Source organism: Aulonocara sp. 'chitande type north' Nkhata Bay, linkage group LG20 (genome assembly GCF_057382095.1).
Source record: "Aulonocara sp. 'chitande type north' Nkhata Bay isolate Kocher_YH1m ecotype deep benthic linkage group LG20, A_spYH_male_GT1.1, whole genome shotgun sequence".
NCBI lineage: Eukaryota > Metazoa > Chordata > Actinopteri > Cichliformes > Cichlidae > Aulonocara > Aulonocara sp. 'chitande type north' Nkhata Bay.
Window position 1 is genome coordinate 6,105,224 of NC_141363.1, and position 25,142 is coordinate 6,130,365.

The following is a 25,142-nucleotide window of genomic DNA, read 5'->3' on the forward strand; positions in this document are numbered from 1 at the left end:
TAAAAAATAATTAGAAATTATGTTGTAGCATTAATATTTATGTCTGTATGTGTCAATATTACACCTGAGTTCTAAAATATGACAAATGCATATGTCTTTCCGAAATTTCAAGCTTTAAAAAAACATTATGAATAGACTTTCATCATTTAAGCAGGTTTAGATGAATTTCCATCTTAAGCAAGAGTTAACCTTGATGACTGGAAATCATATCCATGGTTTACATGTTCGCCATTTCCCAGAATGGTAGATTGCAGTTAATTACTCTACAATTATATTGTGGCCGCCAGATAACTGTCAATGACAGCTGAAAAGCACATTTCCTGTTTGACTGTTTCAAAGAAATGCAGCATAACTTAACCAAGGAAGTATTGTGACTAGGCTGAAAATGTACCTGACCACAAGTGGGTTGCTTCAAGTCCTGAGTAGTAACTATAAGTGACTGGCACTTTCTGCCCTACATATTTGCATGAATGCCCCACATTATTTGTGGCCTTTGGTGTTCTTTGCTCTGCAAGGCAATGCTATTGTATAGAACATGTAGTTTCAGGAGACCGTGGTGCTAGACATGTTATAGAACAGCTATAGTACCGTATCCGGCATTTGGTCATGAGGGCAAAATGAATTCACAGACAGTTGAGAAAATTTGAGAGCTTTTCTTCTACCAGCAACAAGTGCCAGAAATTACACTTAATTTTTATTTGGTTCTCCTTTCAAGGGGACTAAGGAAGCACTCAGAACTAAATGAATAATGAATGAAGTTCAAGAGTAAAAGAAATCCCACTGCTCTGCCTTACAGCTGCTATCAGTCTGTCTGCGGTGAATCGTTAAGACATATATTTTGCCGTTGCTTATTTTTCTGGAGCTCGTTTCAGGGTTTAGATCTGGGATATTTGGCGTTCTGGTTCTCTCCATGGCTAAAGTCTCCCCCTGTTTGTTTGCAGTGGTGTTGTTCAATTAAACTGCAGGTTTTTTTTAAGAGATTTGGTTTTCAAGTGACTCCCCAGAGAGACAGCAAAGGAAATGGCTGAACACATCAGACACATTCGTCTTCTCTGCTTAGTTACTTTCTAGGGGGAAGATGGTGATACCTATTTCCTCTGCCTAATGTGTTTGCTTTACACCATATGCCAAGTGTCAACATCCAGCTTCTTGACAGTCATTTTTCATTTACAGCAACTAGCCAGGTTGAATAACCTAAGGCATTGCACTGTTTTTGTGTTTCGCTTTTATCAGCCGCGTGTTTTTAAGGTAGCAAACTTCTAACATGGTTAAGGTTAAATGTGGTCTAGTCAGAGATTATTGCTTAATAGCCTTGGCTGGTTGTTGATTGAGAATAAAAAGCCAATTATCATAATAGGATATGGGACATAATGACAGAATTAAATGAGTGTGACAGACACACAATAGGCCTGCTCTGTCATCGCCTTAGCCCAGCACGCTTATTAGAATTAATCTGGCCTGATTAAAAATGCAAATGGCTCAAAGTCATTGATGGAGTTTACATGTTGTTTATAACATTTAAATGATTTAATTACATGGAAAATGAAATGGTGGGATGTGCGATTGATTTTTGTTCTTTCCTTTTTCTTTTTTTTTTGGTTGAATATTCTCTCATGCCAGGAAGAGAAGGTAATGATATTAGTGCTCTCTGTTTCTCTGTTTCTGTCTCCATCTCTGCCTTTCAGAAACTGCTGGTTTGGTTCATCGAACCAAGAAAAGCTGCTTTATTGTTATCACCGAAAACATTTTATCTTTGTCTTAGAAGCACCTACTGTGTTGTGTGGGCAGAGACCTTCAAAAATTTAAAGTGTTTCCTCCTACAATGCATCATTTTAAAAGACCACTATATGATTTATAGCCAAGAAGTGACACGCATTCTTTTGTTTCCTGATGCTATTTTTTTTTAATAAACAGCAGTGTAGATTAGCCACCTGAGATCTTCAAAGACAGATTTTAATAGTCTAAAGGTGCAATGACATGCTGTACAGCCTGTGGCAACTTGTTAATGTACGTGGCATGCTTTGACATTTAAGTTTTGATTCCAGGAAGGTGTTTTCCCCCAAATAATTATTTGTAACATAACATGTAAAGACAGGAAACATACTAATTTATCCCAAAACCTTAGGATAAACACCTCTGTTTCTGTACAGTAATATGGTATGTGTTGATTGTGCAGTTATTCAAATTAATAGATTGTTTATCTCATGTACAATTTTGAGTGTGATAGAAAATTGAATGAACATGATCGGGCAATATTGAAAATTTGACAATAAAACACAAAGAAAAGGCAAATCGATGCCTGAGCATCATAACCTTTCCCTGCAAGTTTTCTTGACTAGTCTGGATGAGTAACACTAATTAAAAAAACTGATTTATACAGCAAAATCCAAACGTTAGGCACAGCAGAAGGTCAACAGCTTGTCCCTTGAAGTGGATCATCAGCTGCTGTTTGGAAATACTTTAGATTTGTTGCAAGTGATGTCAACCGAGAGCAAATGACATGCAGAGTCCATAGGTCTTTGTGTGAACTGCAAAGCAACACATCTAACTCATTCAGCTACCTGAAGTTACACCACAAACTGTATAATGAATGCGTGCAAGGCCAAGAAAAACAATGCGGTGGTTGCTAAGGTGAATCATCAAACGTGAGCTGAGATGTTCATAAAAGCCTGTACAGCACGTCAGGGTATCGATCCATTTCAGAAATACCAAATGACCACTAACCATTCGCATGTGGCCAGAAATAAATTCTCAGAGAGCAACAAAGGCTTTGAGAAAATGGTCAACTGAATGGATGAAAGATATGTTATCCACTCATGCAGTTATTTTCTTAAAGTGGCTTTAGGGATAGCTCAGTAGGTAAAGTGGTCGCCCCATGATCGGAAGGTCGGCGGTTCAAATCCACTTAACGGCTACCCTGAGGTACCCCTGAGCAAGGTACCGTCCCTACACACTGCTCCCCGGGCGCCTGCTTAGTGGGCTGCCCACTGCTTCACTGAGTGAATGGGTCAAATGCAGAGAAAAACAAGTAATTTCCCCATGGGGATCAATAAAGTATCCATTATTATTATTAGAAGTTTTGCTCACGTCCATCATGCAGGTACACATGAAGGTGAATAAACAGGTTAACTTAGGCCTGACTAACACCTTATTTGTCTTTAAAGATTTATTTCTTAATTTAGCACAAGTAAAGGTGAAGGCGGTTGCCTGTTGATTTCTTGTTACGTTTTGGTGCAATTTTTTTCTTCCAAGATGCATCGGATTTTGTTGCATAAGGATTTAAAAAGCAACGTAGTGTTTACATGACACAATAAAAACACTTTTGTCAGTAGAAATCAGTGAATAACAAATAACCGTGATCTCAATATTGATAAGCTTGCAGTCCGGCTGTCAGGGTGTACATGTTGGAGTGTAAGCAGCAAGCCTGAAGGTAGCAAGCCTACCTTCTTGCCAGTAAAGGTTTCAGAAGACAGTATTTTCAGACTGTGTGCAGTTTGCACACTACCAGTACAGGTTAATAGTTTAGCTTACTTGAAATATGCTTGGTTTTTTGCACCTTTCACTTGTGGTTAAAAAAGCAACAGAAAAACCCTGCTAGCATGGGTTGGACGTCTTGTAGGGGAAGGAAATTGACTTTTTCTTTGCTGGTTTGGTTTTTGTTTTCTTTTTCAGACAGGTTACCTGAAACCAGGGTTTTTGTTGTTAATGTTGCGTTTTTTGTGTGTTTTAAAAAAAAAAAAAAAATATATATATATATATATATATATATGCACTTGTCAGCCACAACATTAAAACCACCAACAGATGAAGTGAATACATTTTTTTTCTTGTGAAACACTGCGCCCTGGCATTCATGTGGATACTACTTTTGATCCGTACCACCCACCTAAAGTCAGGTTTTAACAGCACTGTTTAATCCTGACTTTAGACTTGGTTTAATCCCAGCCAAGGTGTCAGATCTCTCTTCCAATGGATCAAACCTCCACAGAATGCACCAGAAAAAAGAGTTGCATCCAACCTCCAACCACCATGCCCATATGGGTTAGAGTTGCTCTGTGAGGGGGGATCCTCTGAAAGCAACTTTTTTTTCTGTTTGGATGCAAATCACCTAAACCACTAAAAAGGCACATGGTTTTAACGTTGTGGCTGATTTGTGTACACGCCTTTACTGAGGGTTTTATTAGGGTATTTATAGTCATATCAATTCACAGCTGTTATGGAAAAGTTTTACTTGATTCAGTGTGTTTTTCTTCCAATAATAAAATTTCTGTGAGTGGGAAAGAAGGTTTTTTTTTTAAAATGTTATTCATATGAGGGGGCCACATGTTCAGTTTTGATGTTGATGGGTAGAGTTGTTTCCACAGCTCTGTTTCCCCACCGACCTTGCCAAATGTCATCAGCAATGCCGTTTTTGAATGCCTAATGTAGATGTCAACATTAAGCTGTAAGCAGATGTGAAGTTGTGAATTGTAGCTTCTTTTTTTTTCGTTTAAAGACTTTCCATAAGAAGACATACAGACCTAAAACTTCGTGTTGACAGAACAGGATCAATTCCAACTGTGTGTCCGAACATCAGCTCAGCGTGTTGAAATGGAAAGTATGCTATCGATCTGTGTGCATTAGAGCTCTACTGTAACACGAGCAGTGAGTGGCAGAACAAAAGAGGCACTGTGTGTGTCACACAAGAGGAGACGTGAAGTACAAAGAAGGCCGCTAACTTCAGGCTGTCTGTTGGCATTTCATTGTTTACCATCTTGAGTCTGACCGGTATATAACGTATATTTGTGTTTCGTGGAGGAAATTTAGTCGCTCACGTGCATCTGGATCTGATTTCGAATGGTTTGAACTTTAATTGCCTTGGAGAGAGAAAAGTTATTCAGGTGGGTGGTATCAAAATGCTTCAAAAAGTATGACATGATATGGGCTGACTTAAGAAAATACAGAAGAAAGCCAAAAAAAGACTGCTGTGATAAAGGTCAGGCAGCGCAGTTTACATCCTGAAAATCACATTAACAAACACCCCCTGCACGTTCACAGTTCGAAAAAGCTGCTCACCTAAATTCATTGCAACTTAAATGTTATTCACAGCATCAGTTATATTCTTTCGAAATGTTATCCCAAAGCGCATTTGTTGTTGGTGTCAAAGTCACCATTGCAGCCTGCTTGTCTAACAGCATACTGAAACCACGTGCCCATATGGATAAGAGCTACAGAAAACAGTCTCGCTGTAACTGATGCTCCTGTGATCTGAGCTGTCACAAAGTTTACGTTTGACTTTTTGGTGATCTCCTTTAACATAATGCAGACACAAAACAGCTTCATTCACCTGGTTTCAATTAGTTAAAAATCTACAGTATTTAAAAAACAAACACCCAGTTTCTCATAGTCACTTGCCTCCAAAAACAATGGATCAACCCTGAAAGGTTGTTGATGTAGCACTTTTCTCCTTGTGAGAGTAACACTGACCGTTGACCACTGCTTATTCGAATGAGACCATATCAACCAAATAACTGATGGGTCGACTCTTGAGACTGCAATTTCCAACAGTTTAGACACTTTGTACACTGTAAATGTCTACAAATCACTGGATATTGTGTATTTTGGGACATGGCTGTAATCTCCATGAGCTGGTCTCACTCATAACTGGATTGTCTCATAAGGCTGGGAGCCATACATCCTGTGTTGATATTTCTCCTCTTGCAACTCTCCTAGGACCAGAACACAATTATTCCTTTGTGCCACGCAGTACAGTATATCACATGCTGCACATTTCTGCTAGAGGAAACACAGTGTTGTGTTGTTGCATATGGCAATATGATAAATAGGCCCATGCTTTAGACTATGAGGATAGAAGGTCCTCATAGTCTGAGCACAAGTGATTGGATTATATTGTAAACAAAGTGGGCTATACATTGTGTGATATAAATATTTTAATCCTAATCCTGAGACCGAAGGATTTAGGTTCTCTAGTACTTCCACGTCTGAGATCACGATCTTTAGCTGGAAAAGGGGAGTGCTCAATCCGGGTCAGGGAGGGAGGAGTTGCTTCTGCAAGTGGGGGAGTTTAAGTGTCTTGAGTGAGAGGAGTGGACAAATGGATTGGTGGTCTGTTGTGGTAAATAGAGAGCTGAGTGTGAAGGCAAAGTTATTTATTTACTAGTCAATCTACAGGCGTAACATCGCCTATGTCCACGAGCTCTGGGTACAGACTAAAAAATGAGATTTCGGATAAAAATGAGGTTCCTCCAAAGGATAGCTGGGCACTCCCTTAGAGGCATTCGGGTGGGTCTCAACGCAGAAACACTACACCTTCACACTAAAAGTAGCCAGCTGAGGTAGTTCATTTTTCTGGCTAGGGTGCCTGCTTGATGCCTCCTAGGTGAGGGGTTTTAAAGGCTTTCCTACTGGGAGTAGGCCTAGGGCAGACCCTGGACACACTGGAGAGATTATATCTCTTGGCTGATTTGGCCTCGGTGTCCCCCCAGATGATGGAGGAGGACGAGGTAGGTCTGAACATCTTTGCCTAAACTGCTGCTTCCATGACCCAAACTCAGATAAACGATAGAAAAATGAATGTATGGCAAACAAATTGAGGATAAAGACCAATATTCCTGGTTTAACTGAACAGTCTAGCACAGCACAGAGGCGATTTTTCAAAATGAATAAACTATAGGGTGTGAAAGACAAAAAAGGCAGCAGTGCATTGGATGTGAAGACAAAGATCTGTGACCACATCTGAGAAGACAGAGAAACAGTCAGTGTCAGGGCCTTTGCAGTAACTGCACTGTTCAACTGTACCTACACACGATGACAGGAAACGTGGCGGTGACAAGGAAAACCCTGAGATGCCACATGGAGGGGTAAAAATAGGCCACTTGGCACGAGAGACGGTAAAAGAGGGGGAGGAGAAGAATCAGAAAGAGAGGAAAATTGGTGCACATTCTTCTTGTAGGGACTTTCTTCTGCAAGCCCGAGATAAGAAACTTAACTGTTGGCAAGTTGTTAGATCAATCTCATTTTTCGCTTGTTCCTTTTCAGAGAGAGAGAGGCAGAAAGAAAAAAAAGATTTTGTTTCCTCTAGTTAAACAACAAAGGAACATTGAGCAGTGCTCTGTTCTGACTTTACAGTCTACACCTCCTACACCTTCACTGTTCGAAAAGCTGCCCACTTAGACACATTACAGCCTCAAATATGTCATACTTACAAATATGTCATACATACTTCTTAACAGTGTCAGTAATAGTCCTGCTAAATATTGACACAGGGAAAACCCACATTTCATGTTGGGTTCAACACTGCTTTTCACACTCAGGTCGATGACAGGGTTAGTCTGCAGTGATTCAATTGACACAAACATAGTTGCACACTGTACTAGAGCTTGACACTGGAAGAAAATAGCGTTGCTTTGTGAATTTAAAGATCCTTTAAGGGTAAAGTGACTATAAAGTGTACGATTTTACAAGAGTTTTTAATAAGGTCACCCAACAGCCACTTTCATTGTCTTGAATCGGCCCATTCAGAACTCTGCTCTATTATACGGTGCCGGCGACTTACAGATACACACAAGGTTGTCCTTTGGCTTCGGAGCAACGAACTCCTCAGGTTATGCTGGTACTGAGATCAGGCCACGCTTGTAAACGAGCCCTTGGCATAACATTTACATAGTCACTTTCAATGCAGAGGGTTGAAATTGCACAAGGGGATAATTCAGCTAAAACCCTGTCCTCCTAAACCTAAACTGCCCAAACCTAGCTGAGTAGTTTTTAGTGTTTAGTTAGAAATAGATGCAAAGTGGGAAAATAAAGCAAATCACTGAGTAAAAATAAAGTGAGCCTTTTGGGTGACTCTAACATCCTAGTGCAGATTTTTATCACTCTTTAAAAGAGGACCCTTATCTCCCAGTGTCTAATATTTCCACTCCAAGGACACCTTGTGTTTATCTGTTCAGCATCTGACAGAGCAGCAGTATTTGACGGCATGGGATAAGAACCAATGATTTTATAAAATCAACTTAGCAAGCACAGCAGTCCTTTAAAATGTGTTACATTAAATAGTAGATTGGAGATGACATTTGCTTCAGATAAACAACAGCTAAACTACTCGTAGGGGTAAATTTCCATAGGTATACGGGCAGACTGAGGGACAGACACGAAAACTGGAAAAAATGTGTTCAAATTGAGTCATCTGCGCACAGTTCATCTGCAACCTTTGACCAGCAGACGTTGCCAAGTGCAGGTGTGTCTACATTTCTACGAGTGGTCGCAGTGTGTACATGTGTCAGCTGAGCCTGTTCTCACTAGGCCGCTGTCTCTGATCGAAGTCGTAGGACCCGGTCATTCAGAGTCCGCTCTTGGCCTAGAGGAATGAAAAAGGATATCTCCTCGTGGCTGCTCCTCCTCTGCATATCTGCTCATTCATCTGGACTGTTCATTAAAGGGTAATTACCTGTAATTAGTGAATTATGTCGCTTTAATGAAGATGTTGAAAGCTGCTGGTGCCAGAAGGGTTGGCCTTAATTCTGAGTGATGTTCAAGATTAGCAGCAGACAGGAATTCAATAGCAGCACAGAGATTAATGAAATGCTAGCATGTTCTTGCCTGTGCCATAGGTGGCTTGTATTATGTTTATATTTCACATTAATTTTCAATTCCAGTGGCATCCACACCTGGCTCTAGAGGGCAAGTACATGTTGCAGACTAATAGGAACAACGATGATGAAGCTGTGTATCTAAGTACGTCTGTGTGTGGTGTCTATGAGAGCAACTGTAATGCTTTGCTCTAATGTGTGCTGTGCTGAGTGTATGTGTGTGTCTGTGTGTGTGTGTGTGTGTGTTCCCTGGCGGCGTGGTGAGTGTTTAATCTGGCCCGGTGGCGTGCCGTTGGCCCGGCTAATCACAGTGTGTCTGTAGGAGTGCGCTGAGCCAGGGGAGCACGCCGTCGCTAACAGCGCCTGACAGACTCATTAGAGAGACCTGGCACTGAGCTCGCAAGGCGCACGCACTCACACACACACACACACACACACACACACATTGAAACACTTTGAAACACACACAGTGGGAAAGGCACTCAGGCTCAACTGCACACACATCAGGCTAAATTCACACACTTACACACTTCTTTTTCTTTCTTTCTTTTTTTTTGATGTTCTTACGCTCTCATTCATATAATTATCCATAGACAAGTGTGTGCTGTCTTTCTTTCACACACACACACACACACACACACACACACGTTCTCAGTGCTCCACGTGTGAGACAAGGCAGGCAGTGACCCCTCGCAGTTGCAGCCCAAACACAAGCAAGAGCTGAGAGGGCATCTGGGAAAAGAGGAGGGAGGGGGAAATGGAGGGTGGGAAAAAAGCGAGAGGAGGCGGAGTAGCCGAGTGAAGAGCAGATAAGGGAAGGGTTGGATGCAGCAGCGTTTTCTGTCATTCATGAGGTTTAGAAAGGCAAGTAACATTTTCAGAGGCTAATTATCTGCAATCAGATTACGTGCATCAAGTGAAAAGAATTTAGCGCTGTGTGAATATAGGCCACATTTATAGCTACTGTAGATCTCAGAAGGGTTAGATGTCTCGCCTCTCTTCTCTTCAGAGTGGGAAAGTTAAAGTAAAAAATATTAATTTTAAGACAGTGGGCAGAATGACATTTGGGGAAGTTTGACAAACTGCTTTGAAAAAAAATTACTCAAGACTTCCTTCCCTTGCGCGCACAGCGAGGTTAATTGTAGCTCAGCTGCAGCAGAGCCAAGTGGAAACATTAGGTTGAATAACAGGTGAATGCAAAACAGGTCAATACGTGGTTGAGTGTGGGCCTGCCAGCTGTTCCCTCCCTCCGCTCTGCCACCGCACATATGCATTAACATGTTCATGGTTTGCGCATAAGAAACGATAGGGAGAAAAGACAAAAATGTAAACAAGCAACAAAAAAAAAGTCATCGATGTTTCTGTATTTATCTTTCAAATGAAATCAAGTGAAGCAATTGGAGTAAAGTAAATAATACAAATGCAGAGTCGCTGCATTAAAAATAAAACTGGGATTTTTCTTATTAACAAATAACAAAAGCAGACTAAACCCAACATGAATTCATTCTTCCAAGTCTTTGCTCAAAGTCAAATACAACTACGTCATCTCTGAGACTTGAAGTCCAAGCTACTGTGCGTGTGTGCCGTCATTTTCCACTGGTGGACCATTAGATAAATGCCGCTTTATTCCAGTGTTCGCTCTCTTCCTCTCCACTAAGTTCAGAAACCAAAAGTTGCTCCACATCGAATAAAACCGCGCAGTACGACCCCGACTTCCCCTTCAGTAAAAACAGGGATATAAAGCATAATGTAAACACATTAATGAACTGTGAAAAATGTGCTTACATTTGGAGAAATGCTAAATCATACTTTTGACACCTGATAACTCTCTGAGAGGAATGTCCTTCACGAAAGCAGACCCTAGTGTGTAACAAAAAAACTCCTGCCTTCTGTCTCTCTCTCTCCTGCTTGTATGTGTCAGTTCCTCTCACTTTCTCAGTAGCTGTTATCCTTCACTTTCATACACTGACATCCTTGTCTGGATTTTTAATCTGGCCTAGTAACAGACACGAGTTTTGCTGACAGTCTTGTTTCACCTAAAAGCCAAATAAAACTGTCTTTAATTTTCTCTACCACTCTACCGTATAACAGAGCAAATCTTCTCTCTCTCTCTCTCTCACACACACACACACACACACACACACACACACACACACACACACACACACACACACACACACACACACAGAGTCTTCCTCAAGCACAAGGCTATGACATTGAGGGAATGTGATGTGATGTATTGTAGTGAATAATGTATTCTGCAAGGATTGTACAGAGCGTGTGGAGCAGATGGCAGCAGGTTGATCTCGATGTGTGTGTGAGTGTGTTTAATGATGGCAGCGTGTACATGTGTGATGTGTGTGTGTGTATGTGCGCACGTGTGTGTGTGTGCTCAAACAGAATGGGGGAGGAGGAAAAGGGCGGTAGGGAGGGAGAGTGGGGGTTGTTGCATATGTGTGTCTATGTGAGCCTCCTTTGTGAGATAAAACATGCAAATGGTGGATTATTTTAATGCAGTTTTTTTCTAGAGCCCTGAGCCTTAATCCCTAAAGCAGTTGAAATGAAAATTGTATATGTTTTCTTTCAAACTCTCTCACTCCCTCCTTTTTTTTTTGGTGTTTTTTTTTTTTTGTTTTTATACATTTTTTTAATTCCCTGATAGGAATTTACAACTACCAGCTGTCTAGGAACAGGATCCTTTGCGCATTAATTTCTCTGACGTAGTTACAGCCAGAGACTTACAGCTGGAGAGCATGGAATTGACTAAAGCTAGTCAGGCCTGACCTGATCTGTTATATAGTGGAAATAACATGGGTGTGATTTTTCTCCGATCGTGCGGTGATAAAAATGTTGAATGCAATAATAGAGCATAACACGGTTTGTCACTCCACGTGAACAGATATAAAGCATGTGCTTTTATAAACACTTGCTAACACTTACATATACGTACGCCATTGCAACTGGTGTTTTAGATGGTGTCTGCTAGCCTGCTTTTCTGATATGTCGCTGCTAACAGCTAACATGCTTTTTTTTAGCATCACCCACACCACAGATGCAAAAACAGAGAAAAAGCCACGAACCTGGTTGTTGCAATTTCTCTGAAAATGTTTTTATCAATTAATCATTGCTATCCGGGGGAAGAGTTTTGCTGAAATATCAAAGCTGAATCAGAGCATACGAGACAGCAAGCAGAAAAAAGCTTGACATTCTTGGCTCTTTAATTGCGGGGACAGTGAGCATAATTGAGTAAATGTATTTAAGTATTTGAGTGAGCTGATTCTGGCTCTCTGGGATGGTTGATATTGTACTTAGGAAGAATGTTGCCCAAGGCAATTCATTAGTGGTAAATAATTGAGAGGCTCGGATAGTGCTAAGGTGAAATGCCTGTTATTATTTCATGGAGTTTGTGTTCTTAGGGCTCTTCAGTTTAAGACTATTAAAAATGCACAAGCCTTCCCACAAATTACTCACTCGAAAGATTCACAATGGGTGCTAATGACTAACCATCCATCTTCCATTGTTTTCAAGCTCTGCGGAGCTGTGTCGCCGCATCATTATCAATTCTATTTCTGCTTTTGCTAAAGTTCTTTCATTTCTTAGACGCTGTTTTGTTACTCTTGTGCTTTTCACTCATTTAGTTTCAGGTAATTAAGGCACATCAACTGCAGCAGGATGCATGCAGAGACATTTTGTCTCTATCCCTAAATGGTAGCATCCTATAACCAATCAATAGATGGATGAAATTGAGCCATATGAACAGGCTATACACAGTTTAGGCAACTGCAGATTTGGAAAATAAACAAAATTGGCACAATTTCAGTGTTTCAGTGCATCTGCACCTATCTTTAGATGTGGTCGTGTGAATTTCACCTGTGCTCGTAGGAACTTGGTGTTCAGCTAAGTTTTTCTTTGCTGAAAGTTTTTCTGAAATGTTCCTTTGAAGCCGGCTGTTTTTTGGTTTTTTTTTTTTTTTTTTACCCCTCTGTGTTATTTGTGTCTGTGCATACTTGAGAACCCATGGACTCTTATCTGGTAAAAATTGTCACCTTTGCGTGTTGGTTTTCTGGTGATGCAACTTAAAGGCCACTGAGGTTTTATTTAACATATTATACACCCACACATCACCACGTGACAACCAAGAAATGGTTGAGAATCTGAAGGCCTAATCAGTTATTCACAGAAGTCTGAGCTCTTTGCAGTAAGAGAATGATATGTATAGCCTTTGGTTTGTGGTCTGGACACGAAATACAATTGTCCCTTAATAAATCGGCTGTTTTATCTATTTGTATTTTATAGTGTTTAGCAAGTTGGTAAAACCTGTGGTTGAATGTTTCTTTTAGCTATATGAGCAGCGTAACTTTTTATGGGTTATGAATGAAGAAATAAATGCTCTTGACACGCTGGTAGATACGTTCACAGCCAGGCGAGGATGAATCCTCATAATACCAGATATATGTGAGTCCCAACGCTGCTAAATTTCTCCACTTTTTTTTAAAATTTCACATTATTTTGCATGTCAAAGTGGACCTGTTGCTTCACTTGCTGCCTCCATTCTGCTGTTGGTGTCCCTTCACCTATAGTATAGTACAGTACAAGTATGATCAAATGTAGGAATTTTAACAGCGACTTTTTGCCATATATTTTTATGCCTCTGATTTCTGATGCATAACGAGTCTTGCATCTTCCCAGTTCTTGATTGCATTAGCTGAGGCCATATTTCTAATGTAAATTACATTAGCTCACGTTCACAGTTGTTCATAACCCAGTTACAGCTGTGAGCTGTGTGCACTGTATGTGAAGAGAGTGTAAACTGCGCTCTTGCCACATTCCTTTGGTGCACCAAAACTTGTCTCGCTGCCAGCTTTCACTCCTCACTGTCTTGCCGGGGTTTTTGTGTACATGCTTGTCAGCGTGTGAAAGAGAGCAGGGAGGTTGGCATGGGGAGGAGGCGTGTTCGAGGTGGAGGGTATGTCAGCTCATTAACCTCCATTCTTCCCGTAGCACAGCGCTGCATGTCACTGTGTAATTCTCATGTCGTTACTCCTCCCCCTCCACGCGTGCGCGGCGTACTAGAGGAAGAGCAGGGCAACCGGAGAAAGGGAGAAGGAGAGAAAGGTTCGCGACAGAGGGCGGGAGGGCTTGACATGTTCCCTTTACAAATGCCCTGCTTGTACCTTGCAATCTAAAGCCCTGTCGTCTCCTTTCCTTCTCTGCTTTTGTCTTCTCTTTCTCTTCTTTTTTTCCTGTTCGCTGTCTCTCTCTTTCTCTCGCTCTCTCTAACCACAGGCCCGGTACAGTGTGGGTGAGCGAGGGGTTAGGCTCCACACTGCCCCCTCTCTGGCCATCAATCCATCTAGGAAAAGACTACCCACTGCTGTGGTGAGATAGCCAAGCCCCCTTATTTTTTCCCTAGCCGGTTGATTTGGAAAAGTGTACCTCAAGGTTCTATCCTGGGCCCTGGTCAGTTCTGGAGGCTTTATGCTGAGATGAAATTGCTCTCCGTATTTATGTCGAGCTCCCTATGAGAACCTTCACATATATATTTTATACACAAATGTGTGAACACATATGTATCATTTATAGTGTCTCTATTCAAAGGCAACCATTTTACTGGAATCTATAAATCATGTCAGGAGTTTCTTAATTACGGTATGTGTGAAAACATGAAGAAGGTGCGAAATACGCCTCGGTAGTTGTTATGATCAAGTCACATGGTGATGTGTTATGTTATGATCAGGTCGCATCCAGAGAGACACATTAACTCTAAATAAAGTGCCTTTGACATGTTTAGAGTTTAACTTTACTTTTTATTTAAAGATCTCATGAGGCTCTTTATAACAAAAGCTGTCTTTTTGACAGAATATACCAAAGTTCTTTCTAACAGACCTTGTTTTTTTAATGCATAGCTTCATTTCATATGAAATGTTATCTGTTTACTTAACTCTGAGCTAATAAGTTGTTAGATATTGTTGCTGATAATCAATATTACTTCCCTATCTAGTCAAGTCAACGTGCTGTGTGTTAACCTGTCTATGTTGCGTTGCTTGTGCTATTCTAAAAGGTTGCTTGAAAGCGAACACAACACCACCTTATTGTCAGGTGTTCTCTTTGTTTATTTGTTTTTTGTGCTAAATGTTTAAATCTGTGGCAACCACCATGAAAATAGATTGGTGCCTTTCCTACGCTCGTAATGATTTATTTTAGTCACTGACTGAACAGTCAAACTTTAGACTTTTTTTTTCTCCCTTTGCTCTTTATACTTCATTCTATGCAGAGGCAAGAGAACAGTAGATCGCAATGAGATAACCAATTATATGCTAGAGGAAACCAGACTTTTTTTTTTCCTGCAGCAGTTATCTGATGTTGTGGTGAGCAGAAGCAAAGGGCTGGGGTAATGTGACATTCACTCTGCCCTTTATCTTCTCTCATCACTGTTTACCCCAGTCAGTTAAAAGTGGCTTGTGCTCTGCATCCTCTCCTGCTGCCAGAGAAACCTCACTGACAAAGACTCACCTAGTGACATGCACATACTGTACGGACACGCATACTGTGCACACACATGCACAAACGTGCAAATACACAGTCACACCACCACAGACAGCGAATGTCAGGTAGTCTGGTGGGATAACTACTTTCCTCTCGTTGTTAAGTATAGCAGTACAGTACTACAGCACCTGCTAGCTGCTAGTTGCATGTGATGCTGTTGTGCTTGATGCTAGGAAGGTGTTTCCCAGGACTGGTTAGCCGACAGGCCGTTGAAGGCTACCACAGTAAGCTGAGGGAGGCCGTGTGGGTGGCACCTTGGTCTGACATTTGAATTCTTCTGTTATACCTCTGCACATGCGCTTGCACGTGGCTCATTTCATGGCTGTGACCTCTTTTGCACTCTGATACATATACTGAACAGACAGACAGATACTAATCAAGGTTCATACAAGGGGTGGAAATCATTGAAAAGGATAAATGTTTAACGTATTGCTTTAAGGTTATTTTTCTCAAAACTGGTTGGAACTGCAGTTGAACTGCTTGCATAAGAAATCTATAAATACTAACCGCGTACTTTTCTAGATAGAAAAATCATATAAATAACTTGTGAGAGCCTAAATAATTTTGTCTTTCAGCTAAAATGAAGACTGCTGGAGTTGGAACTGCCACTCCGAGTCTGAGCATGTTGTTACAGGTTGATCTGCCGGTCTTTTTCATGTTTACCCTCTGATGGAGCATTTAGTGGGACATGACAACGTGCTTGAAGTCGAAAAACAACTACTACACATCATGGTTGAAATAACGACCACATCTTTTAGTAGCTCCTGTAAAGTCTGCAAAAAAAAAATTCTTTTGTTTGTTTGTTTTTTTACAGGAGAGACCGCTAGCTTCTTCAGCAACTGAAAAGGATAGCAAGCATTAGTTAGCCAGGTAGTTGACTTGCTAACTGCTTGACTTGTTGTACACTCGTCGTCCCCCATAATACAGTTGTGGTTTACATACACTCATGATCAGGATGAACGTCCTGGTAATTTTTGGCTTTTAATGAGTTCTTGATGATTTCTAACTGTTCCTTTGATTGTACAGTACAGAATAATTGTGGACAGTATACATCTTTATTGACTATAAATTAGATTTTTTTTCTCAACCACAGAGGGTTAATGTATACATATAGCCCCCATACTATACGGCTAATTTTCCCAAGGCCCCAACCTCAACCCTGTTGAAGATTTGTAGACTGGGTCTGTGACAGGAAACCAACTAATTTAAATGAACTCTGCCAAGAAGAGCGGTCAAATTTCCAGTCGGAATTATGACAGAAGCTTGTTGATGTATACCAAAAGCATACGGTCGAGGTACAACTTGCTAAGGGACATTTGACCAAATATTAGTAGGGGTGTATATATGTATGTGAGCCTGCATGTATACTTGTAGAATTAAGAGAAAATCTAAAATGAGTTTGAACTTGTGCATGTCATTAAAGATGTGCACTGTACAATAATACCATTCTAGAAAAAGAAGAGTTCAAAGACATCATTCAAAGCCCAAAATTGCCATGACACTCATGCTCACAATGAGTGTATGCAAACCACAACGGTGCACAAACAAACCATACGTTGACCATGACGTTGACACAGTACAAACATGCTTCCTCGAACAAGGTGGTCCTTTGAGCGAATGCTTGCGGGTTTGTTTATAAAGAAAATCAGTTGGCTTTTGAGCTACAAACTTGCACCAAAGGACATAGTAAACAATAATACTCATGTAGACTGGGAAGTGAATTGATGCTGAGTAAGTACTAAGACTCAGAAAGTGCCTGGACAGTTGATTAAAAGAAGGATGGATCCATGCTTTCATGATCACACCAAATTCTGTGCCAACCACCGCTGGAGGCAACAAACCAGGCAATATTTGTCTACTCTTCTATTGTCAAATGGTCCGTGCAAATTGTAGCTACAGTTTCCTATTCTTAGGTGACCGTGTGGTCTTCTGCTGCTGTAGGCCATCTGCTTCAAAGTTGAGTATGTTTCTGAAATAATCAGACCATGTTCAAAGTCACTTAAATCACCTTTCATCCCAATTCTGATGCTCAGTTTGAACTTCAGCTGGTCATTTTGACCACATCTACATGTCTAAATGCTTTGAGTTGCTGCCGTGTGATCGGCTGATAGGATATTTGTGTTAATGAGCAGTTGAACAGATGTAGTGGGTGAGTGTATGTAGCAACATTATCTCTATTTTGTTCTTCCTTGACTCCTGGAGGAATGATTTTCTCTGAAAGAAAGCACCACAGATGAGAGGCGTGAGAGAGAATAAGCAAAAAACCAAAACAATAAGAAAAATGTGACACACTCATGATGGATACCTTTTGGCCACGACGGATCATTGCATAGGTTTAAATCTCGCTAATTCTGTGACACAGAAACTCTGCGGCTGGTGCACAGAAAGAGAGAGACGCAGAGGCTGGGGTGTTAGCACGAACGTATGGTAACGTAGGATATACCGAAGAGAAAGCTGAATCATGGTTAACCTCATTTCCCATACAGTAAGAATGAGTTAGCCTTCTCTAACAGTAAGCATAAGCTGAATAGCTGAATGTACGTAACATTTCTTTTTCTAACCTTAAAAAAACTACTTTATAGTTTTGCTAACCCTACGAAACATTACAAAAAGCATTGGCAATGACCCTAATGAGGTAACCAGATAAATTAAGCTTCCTGTATGTATAAAATGAGCAAAACATCTTAAAAATAGGAAATTCCCCAGTGCTTATGCTTAGCTCATTATGAACTTTTTTAAGATACAACAGTGGAAATGCAAGCACGAGGTACTGTAAGCTTCTATTTGACACAGCACGGTTATCTTATGTTTGGTTTTGCCTTGTGTACCTGCATTTGGAACAAAAAAAAAAGATCTTATCTGACTTTTGAAAACAGAAAACAGGAAAAAAAGAAGCAAAACATAAAATTTCATTATATTCTCAAAATCTGTCAACCTGATATTTCCATTAGAAGGTGTGAACTACATTATCATCGCCGTTGAGATTTTTATCGTGCCGTAAACTCACCAAGTCACAGTGAACCCAAGTTCAGGGTGGAAACAAAGCCTTATTTAGCATCAACCGACCTGTCTCCCCACCCACCTCCACCCCCACCCTACCCCACCCTCCCCACTCCCCCCACACCCCTTCCTCCCCGCGCAGTCTCAATCTCCCTTCCCACCTCTCACCACCTTTGCTGCTAACTGTTATTTCTGTTTTGTGGTTGCTCCAGTACAACTGCAGAGTAGATGAATGGGAGCTTTGTGTGTGTCTGTGTGTGCGTGTGTGTGTGTGTGTTTGTACGTGTGTGAGTGTTTAAGTTGCTTCTGGTGGGAAGGGTTCATTGTGTTTCACTAGCACGTGTTGTTTGACTAGTTATGAGTTGATGGATTGCTTAATCAGTAACAATAAAGCCAAATATTTCTTAAACGGCAGCCGTGGGAGAGGTAAGCAAACATGTCTTGTGATGCTTCTGAAACTCTCCTTTGAGGAATGCAACACTAGAACAATTCGTGCTCTCCAGTCCTGTAAACAAATACTATGTAAGATGGCACCAAGCCAGATATAACTCCCAAAAAAATTCCATCAAAATCAGCTGAGATATACAAGAAGCTGCTTGTTGTGTCAATATCTGACCATGCTCTGTGTGCTCCACTGACCAGAGCACAGTGTGTTCAGATAAACATAGCCTGAGCTTTGCATATGAAAATGAACCATGCAGGTGATAAAGGTGAGGGTACATAAGATGCGCGGCGTTGTGGATGTGACCCTAGTGGTGCTGCAGCTCACTCTGCACATGCACGTGTGGGTGTAGTGTGTTTAGTGTGTGTGTCTGTGTGCGCAGGATCAAACTCTCACACCCAGGAAGAGGCCCTGTTTCCCTTATCTAACGACAACAGAGCATGTGTCGCCATGGCCACAGGCTGTGCTTTTTATGGGCTTTGTGTGTCTTTGTGTGTATGTGTGTGTGTGTGTGCCATGTTCATTGTTTGCCTATGTTCATTGTTTGCTTGGGGCGTGGCGCAACACCAGAATTGTTACTATAGTGTCTTTTCTCTTCGCTGTTTCTCTCTCCTCCTCCTATGTAACTCTGAAAATCTACAGCACTTTCTTTCTTTCTTTCTTTCTGTCTTTCCTCTGCATCTGTTTCCCTCTACTTTTTTAGTCTTTCTGTCTGTCATCCTTTGTGGCTTTGAACCAGCACTGACAAGTCGGGCAACATCAAATCCAGAGCCACATTGTCTCAGGTTCAGGTTCCTACGGCTTAATTGAACAGAGGACTGGTGAGAGAGAGGGAGAGAGAGAGAGAGAGAGGAAGAGAGAGAGAGGGGGAGAGGGATGTAAAAAAGAAATAAAGAGAAGAGGGGGAAGATGAGGAAGAAGGGTGCTCAAACAGGCATACATATTGCATGAGCCCTCACCACCACCACCACCACACCCCTTTCTTCACAGAATAGCTGTGTACTGTTCTGGGCTTATTAATTCCACTCGGTGAGAGAATTATTTTTAGAGACTTGGTGTACTGGCAAAGGCTTTTAAAGTCACAAATATTACATATTCTGCTTATAGATTCTCTTATATTAACTGAAAAAGTAAAAAAAAAAAAGTTGTTTCGGGTTGTTCTTTAACATGATAATGTATGGGGGGGGGGGGTTCTATACAGTTTTTCCTTTCTGAATGCTTTTACATACATTACAAAGGTCTGTAGGGTGTTGATTGCATAAACGTGCAAAGTTGCCGCCGATATCTGATTGTATCTGCGGCCACTGGCGTTGTGCTGTGATATTTAATAAGGTGGTAAACCCCAGTGGGCGTAATGTTCTATGATAATGCAGTTCTCCTGTCATAATGAAAGAAATAATAGGGAAATCTCTCATGTTTGTCTATACTGTATAATTGGTTTGTTCTTATCTATACTTATACATATTTTAACAACATTAAAACTTTACAGCTGACATAGATCGTTCTAATGTTGTAAATCTATAAGTTTATTAAGTTTTGAGCAGTTTATTCTGTACCCATGGTTAGTAATGTATAATTTGATATAATGCATTGCATATGAAAGCTTAGTATGTCAGCTGAATGAGACATTTTCCCTTTAAAGTGTAGCTGGAAAAAGAGACAAGTAGCATAAAATTCCTCAAACTAATTATATCCCAGTATTTATTTATTTATTTATATTCTTGTGACTGACCGGTGACACATGACCTATATATGTTGCTCATTTCTACTATGTGGGCTAAATGTTTAGTACTAAATAAAAGTTACATGCCATATGTGACGGGGGTTTCCTACTCTTTTTGACAAATGTACTGCCTCACACCATTTTCTGGAAGTGTCATTAACTTTCACTGGGAAGCCAGTTCAGATAATGCCATATGCTATTTAGCATATCCATGACATCACTGCACCGTATTTGCATTCTAGCTAGTTCAGCCAGCTGTTTGCGTCTCTCCTACTCTCTGTGCTGACATATACTGTATTTTCATACAGGCAAATTTCCAATAAAGCTCTTCTCATTTACATATTTCTGCTTATGAGACAATGGAACAAGTGTGAAATAATGACAGGAAGGTGACCAATTAAGACTCCCTCGTTAACAGGCAGCCGATTCCAAGATGCACTTCTGCACTGCTGAAATCCTGAGTTTTATAACCTTGACATCCTCTGACAAAAATTACCATATACTTATGTTACAGATAATGCCAATTTGGATATATTTACATGCAAAGTGATCACTTGAAAGGAAGTAAAATGGCTCAGCTGCGGTGCGGACGGTTGAATGTGCTACTGCCACTCAGCGAGCGCAAAGAGTTGTGCCTGCGGCAGAAAAGCAAGAGCTCGTGCTCATGGGGCAGCCCTGCAGCCCAGTAGTAACATAAATGTACTTATGTACTTTTCACAATTCCTGCAGCCCATAGAGACAGGCTTGTAATAAAATGCTTAATGAACCGAACTTGAAATAAACGCAGCCGCTAATATTAGCAGGCATGTGATTGTGTATTTGACATAATTACGTCCAGTTGTGTAAATTCAGCCAAATTGTTGTGATGCTTTGTAGCTTTTGACATTTTTCATTACTACAAGGTGATTTGTCTCTCTAATCACTGAGCAGTTTGGGCGTTACACAGACACCCAGAGCAGTTGAACTCCACCCCACCCTCTTCACAAACAGATGTTTCCTAGAAGTCTCGTGTTGTCCGTCAATCAAACGCGATCCTCGGCGGACTCTGTAATTCTGCCTCCAATTCCGTCAGCAGCTGTCTCAAAAATATAAGATAAAAGATCCCAGCATTGTATTGCCCCATTACCACTGTGTAAATATTACATGTTTTCCCTGGATATGCTAGTTAGCATTACTTCCACCTTGTGGCTTCATTATTTTTGAAACGCTCGATGATTGCACGGCATGACCTAGTTCTGGGACTCTGTCTCTCCGTCTCTCTCTGTCACTGTCTTTACTTTCTCACTTCTCTACCTAATTTACTCATTCTGTGTGTCTCTCTTTTTTTATGCCCTCTCTACAGCTCCACCTCATTTTCTTTTCACACTGAACCTGTCTACCTCCTTTTTTTTTGTCATTTATTCATTGTCTTTCTCCATTTACTGCCTCAGCATTGCCTTCATCCTTTCAGGCTGCCTCTGTTCTGCCTCTGTGTTACTCATCCTCCTTCTCTCCCATGTATGCATTCTTTATTTCTCAATTTGTCTCTCTTCCACAGCCTATTATTATTTTTCTCTGTTCTCACCCCCTCTCCTTCCCCCCTCTCTCGCTCTCTCTACCCCTCCCTTCTTCTCCATGTTTTTATTCCTCTCTACCAGCACCACGTGTGCCACGGAGGGAAACATCGCGAGCAGTGGTCCCTGCTGAACAATTACCATGCAAAGCAATCCAAATAGAGATGTTTGCCGAAAACAACATGTGTGTAATTACTGCTTAATGAGGCCCTTGTCTCAGGCAGAATGCCCAATTAGACTGCCGATGAGAAAGTGATGCCAAGGCCCGGTGAAGAAAGAGAGAAAAGATGGGGCAAAGAGGAGTAGGCAGGGAGACAGAGAAGTGGAAGTAAGGAGGTTGCAACATGGAGAAAAGGGTGTCGAGGATGAGAAACACGGGGGTAAAATGGAGCAAGGGGAACATGAGAAACTGTGAAAAAAGGAAGGATGTGGAAAGAAAGATGGAGAGACTGAGGGGAAAGGGGAAAGATGAAGAGAAAGGGGAATGAGAGAATTTCTGCGGTGTATATGTGGAGTAATGGCAGAGTTGATAGCATTGAGCCGAGGATAAATTGGCATATTAAGTGGGAGAGTGAGGAACTGCTAAGGAGAGCTATCAAAAGGAGCAAGAGGAAAGAGCTTTACATTGCAGTCTGTGGGCAGCCATGTTGAAGCACAAAATGGTTGACCTTTCTGGGCAGTTTGAGCCTTTTTTTGGTGAATATTGCATTATAGATGTAATTGGTGGAAATAAACATTATCTCACTTCATTTGTTCCTTCAGAGCAGGGCAGAAACAAACGCCGTCGAGGATTCGCTCTCGAAGAATTCACGTGGCAGAGTTAGCTGTAATGAGAGCCGTGGCAGCGTTCGCGGGGTTGAAAATGCCATTGTTCGCAGTCGCTTTTTATCCGAGAGAATCTTATTCTGAAGAAGCTCTCGGAATGGCTTTATGTCACCAGTGATATCAAAGTGGATTTCAATGGAATGAAATTGCTCAGTTAGGCGATGACAAGAGGCTTTCATGTGCGGAGTGAAGAGTTTATTGCAGCTATGTCACCAAGGTCAACATTAGTTTGGCCCTCTCAGCGAGCGGCAGTCACTTCCCGCCGCAGTTCGGTCAGATGATAGACACCGGCATGCTTGATTAAGCAAATTAGCAGCTTTAGCATGTGGCATTGAACAATTATCAGTTTAATGTGAAGATGAGATGTCAGGGTTTTTATTTTCCAGCTGCTGGTGCAGTGATGTTGGATTAATCATGTCAGGTGTGAACGAGGCTTAAATGCACCTCTTGTGTCAGTTTCATGTTTTCGTATGAATTTAATCATTAGAATAACCAAGTGAATCCTCGCCTGGGTTTCCACAGTATGCATCGTTAGCCAAGCATTGCCCCGAGGCAGGAACTCATTCCCCCGTCCTTTCTCCTACAATAATGTACAGTAATTTCTCTTTCTCACCACTCACACGCTCATTTGCTTCGACTTTTTCCTGTCTACAAGCGCAGATATTAGATTTCCCCCTCAGGAATTCTGCCCATTTCCGTCCATTAGTCTACTTATTTGGTCACTGTTTTTGAGCAGGTATGATCCATTTGCGTCCACTCATATCCAGTGCGTGTCTATTTTTCAAGGCTTTGGCCGCTTTCGTTGCCGACACAAAGCAGACCACCCGAAATGAAAAGGGCCTCCCATATCTTCACATCTGAGGAATTTGACAGTGTAGTTTGATCGTGTTTTTTCTCCTGTCTGTTCCCGAGTCAACTGCGCAGTCATATTGCAAAGAACGGCCTCCATCAACAAACAAAAAAAGGGAGCTTTATTTGGCACATTGAGTTTCTACGTGTACGTGTGTTCACGTGCAACACTACCCGCTCCAGTCAAGGTTTTTTCTATTTGCCGCAAGTGCGCGGTGACAAACCTTGATGCCTTTGGAAGCCAAGAGCATTTCACAACGATGCTCTCCTTAACGTGGTCACAGCTTTTCAGTCACCTTGGCAGCACACAGGTTCCGTTACCGAGCCGTTTGTGGCGGCTGAATCTTATTTCCGCTTGAGCTAAAAACAGAATCCGTCTGTGGTTTTTTTCTTTATTCGTAGCGATGGGGAATTTAGCTCAGTAACATGCTAGACATGAAGGCTAGCATGTTGCATGAAACTCTGAAATGGTGACCCAGTGTTGCTTCCCAGCATCCCCGTGGGTCAAAAGTAATTTGTTGTTATGTGAGTCCTAACCCCATGACAAGCAATGTTTTGGCACCTGCAGCAAGCGATCCTTCATTGCCTGATTAGCTCAAATCTAAAGACGCAGCATGCCCTCATTGTGCTACACACACACACCAACACACATGTACAAGCCTCTAAGCCACGCACACTTTACTACAGTAAGCACTCACAGATTCACCCGCACTCATTCTCTTTCTCGCACACACACAGCACAGCCCAGAGGGAAAAGCCCATCTCTCATCACTTTGCTCATGTAGCCTAATTACCGGCCCGCTGACGAAACAGTAATTACCCATGCTGCCATGCCACCACGAGGTTTAACCAAAGTGACAAAGTCATTAGTCTCACACTTCAGGCCACCCATAAAGAGCTTTTCCTCTTTAGTACCTCTTTCACAGACCCACCACCCTTTTTAAAAAAAAAAAAAACAACCTCTTCTTGCATACAATGTTTATTTCTTTTTTTCTTTTTTCTGTTCACAGTTTGATGGTGACAACATGTACATGAATGACAATAACCAAGAGTTTCGGTCACCAAACCAGGTAAGATCGCCCACGTCTTTTCCTGTAAGCCCTGCAGACTTAAATAAATAAATGTCTGAGTAAGCTGATGTCACCCTTTAACAAGAAGAGTTTATGGATTGTTATGTTTGGGTGTAGACTGGAAAATGTGAAATGTACACATTTCTCAGTGAAGAAAAGTGGAAAATGGACAAACAAACCATGTGGTTAGCATGAGAGGAAAACACAAGTCAAAAGTGATGTGTCGCCTTTTTACCGCCACTGTTGTGGGCACATTTCCAAGTTATGCTCTTGTCTCTGTGGAAATTCTGAACATTAATAAAAAATGACTATGTCCACCAGTTTCTTTCTCATAGGCCTGCATCAGAAATGTTTCCATCATTTGATGTGACAGTCAGTGTGTTTCACAAGGTTTCAGATCAGATTTAAATATTAAATATATGATTGGAAGGTTTGATTCTTAATAACTTAAAAGTTACATTTTTTTTTTATATCTATTTAACATCAGATGGATTAATCCATAAGCCCTCACAGTTTCGGCAACATGTCAGCCCACTGAACCAGACA

At 41.2% G+C, this 25,142-nt stretch overlaps 1 protein-coding gene across 5 annotated transcripts in view; it reads left to right on the forward strand.

Annotated features, from left to right (window-relative positions):
* Positions 1-25,142, forward strand: part of LOC147304993 (TOX high mobility group box family member 2-like) — an 82,824-nt gene that overhangs the window by 15,014 nt on the left and 42,668 nt on the right. For 2 of the 5 annotated variants that reach the window (XM_086278119.1, XM_086278120.1), the window contains exons 2-3: positions 13,875-13,967; positions 24,537-24,596. In XM_086278119.1, coding sequence (XP_086134245.1) covers positions 13,875-13,967; positions 24,537-24,596 — 153 coding nt within the window. Of the gene's footprint in view, positions 1-8,370; positions 8,439-13,874; positions 13,968-24,536; positions 24,597-25,142 lie in introns of those variants that run through there. The other 3 variants (XM_086278121.1, XM_086278123.1, XM_086278122.1) reach the window with 2 other exon arrangements.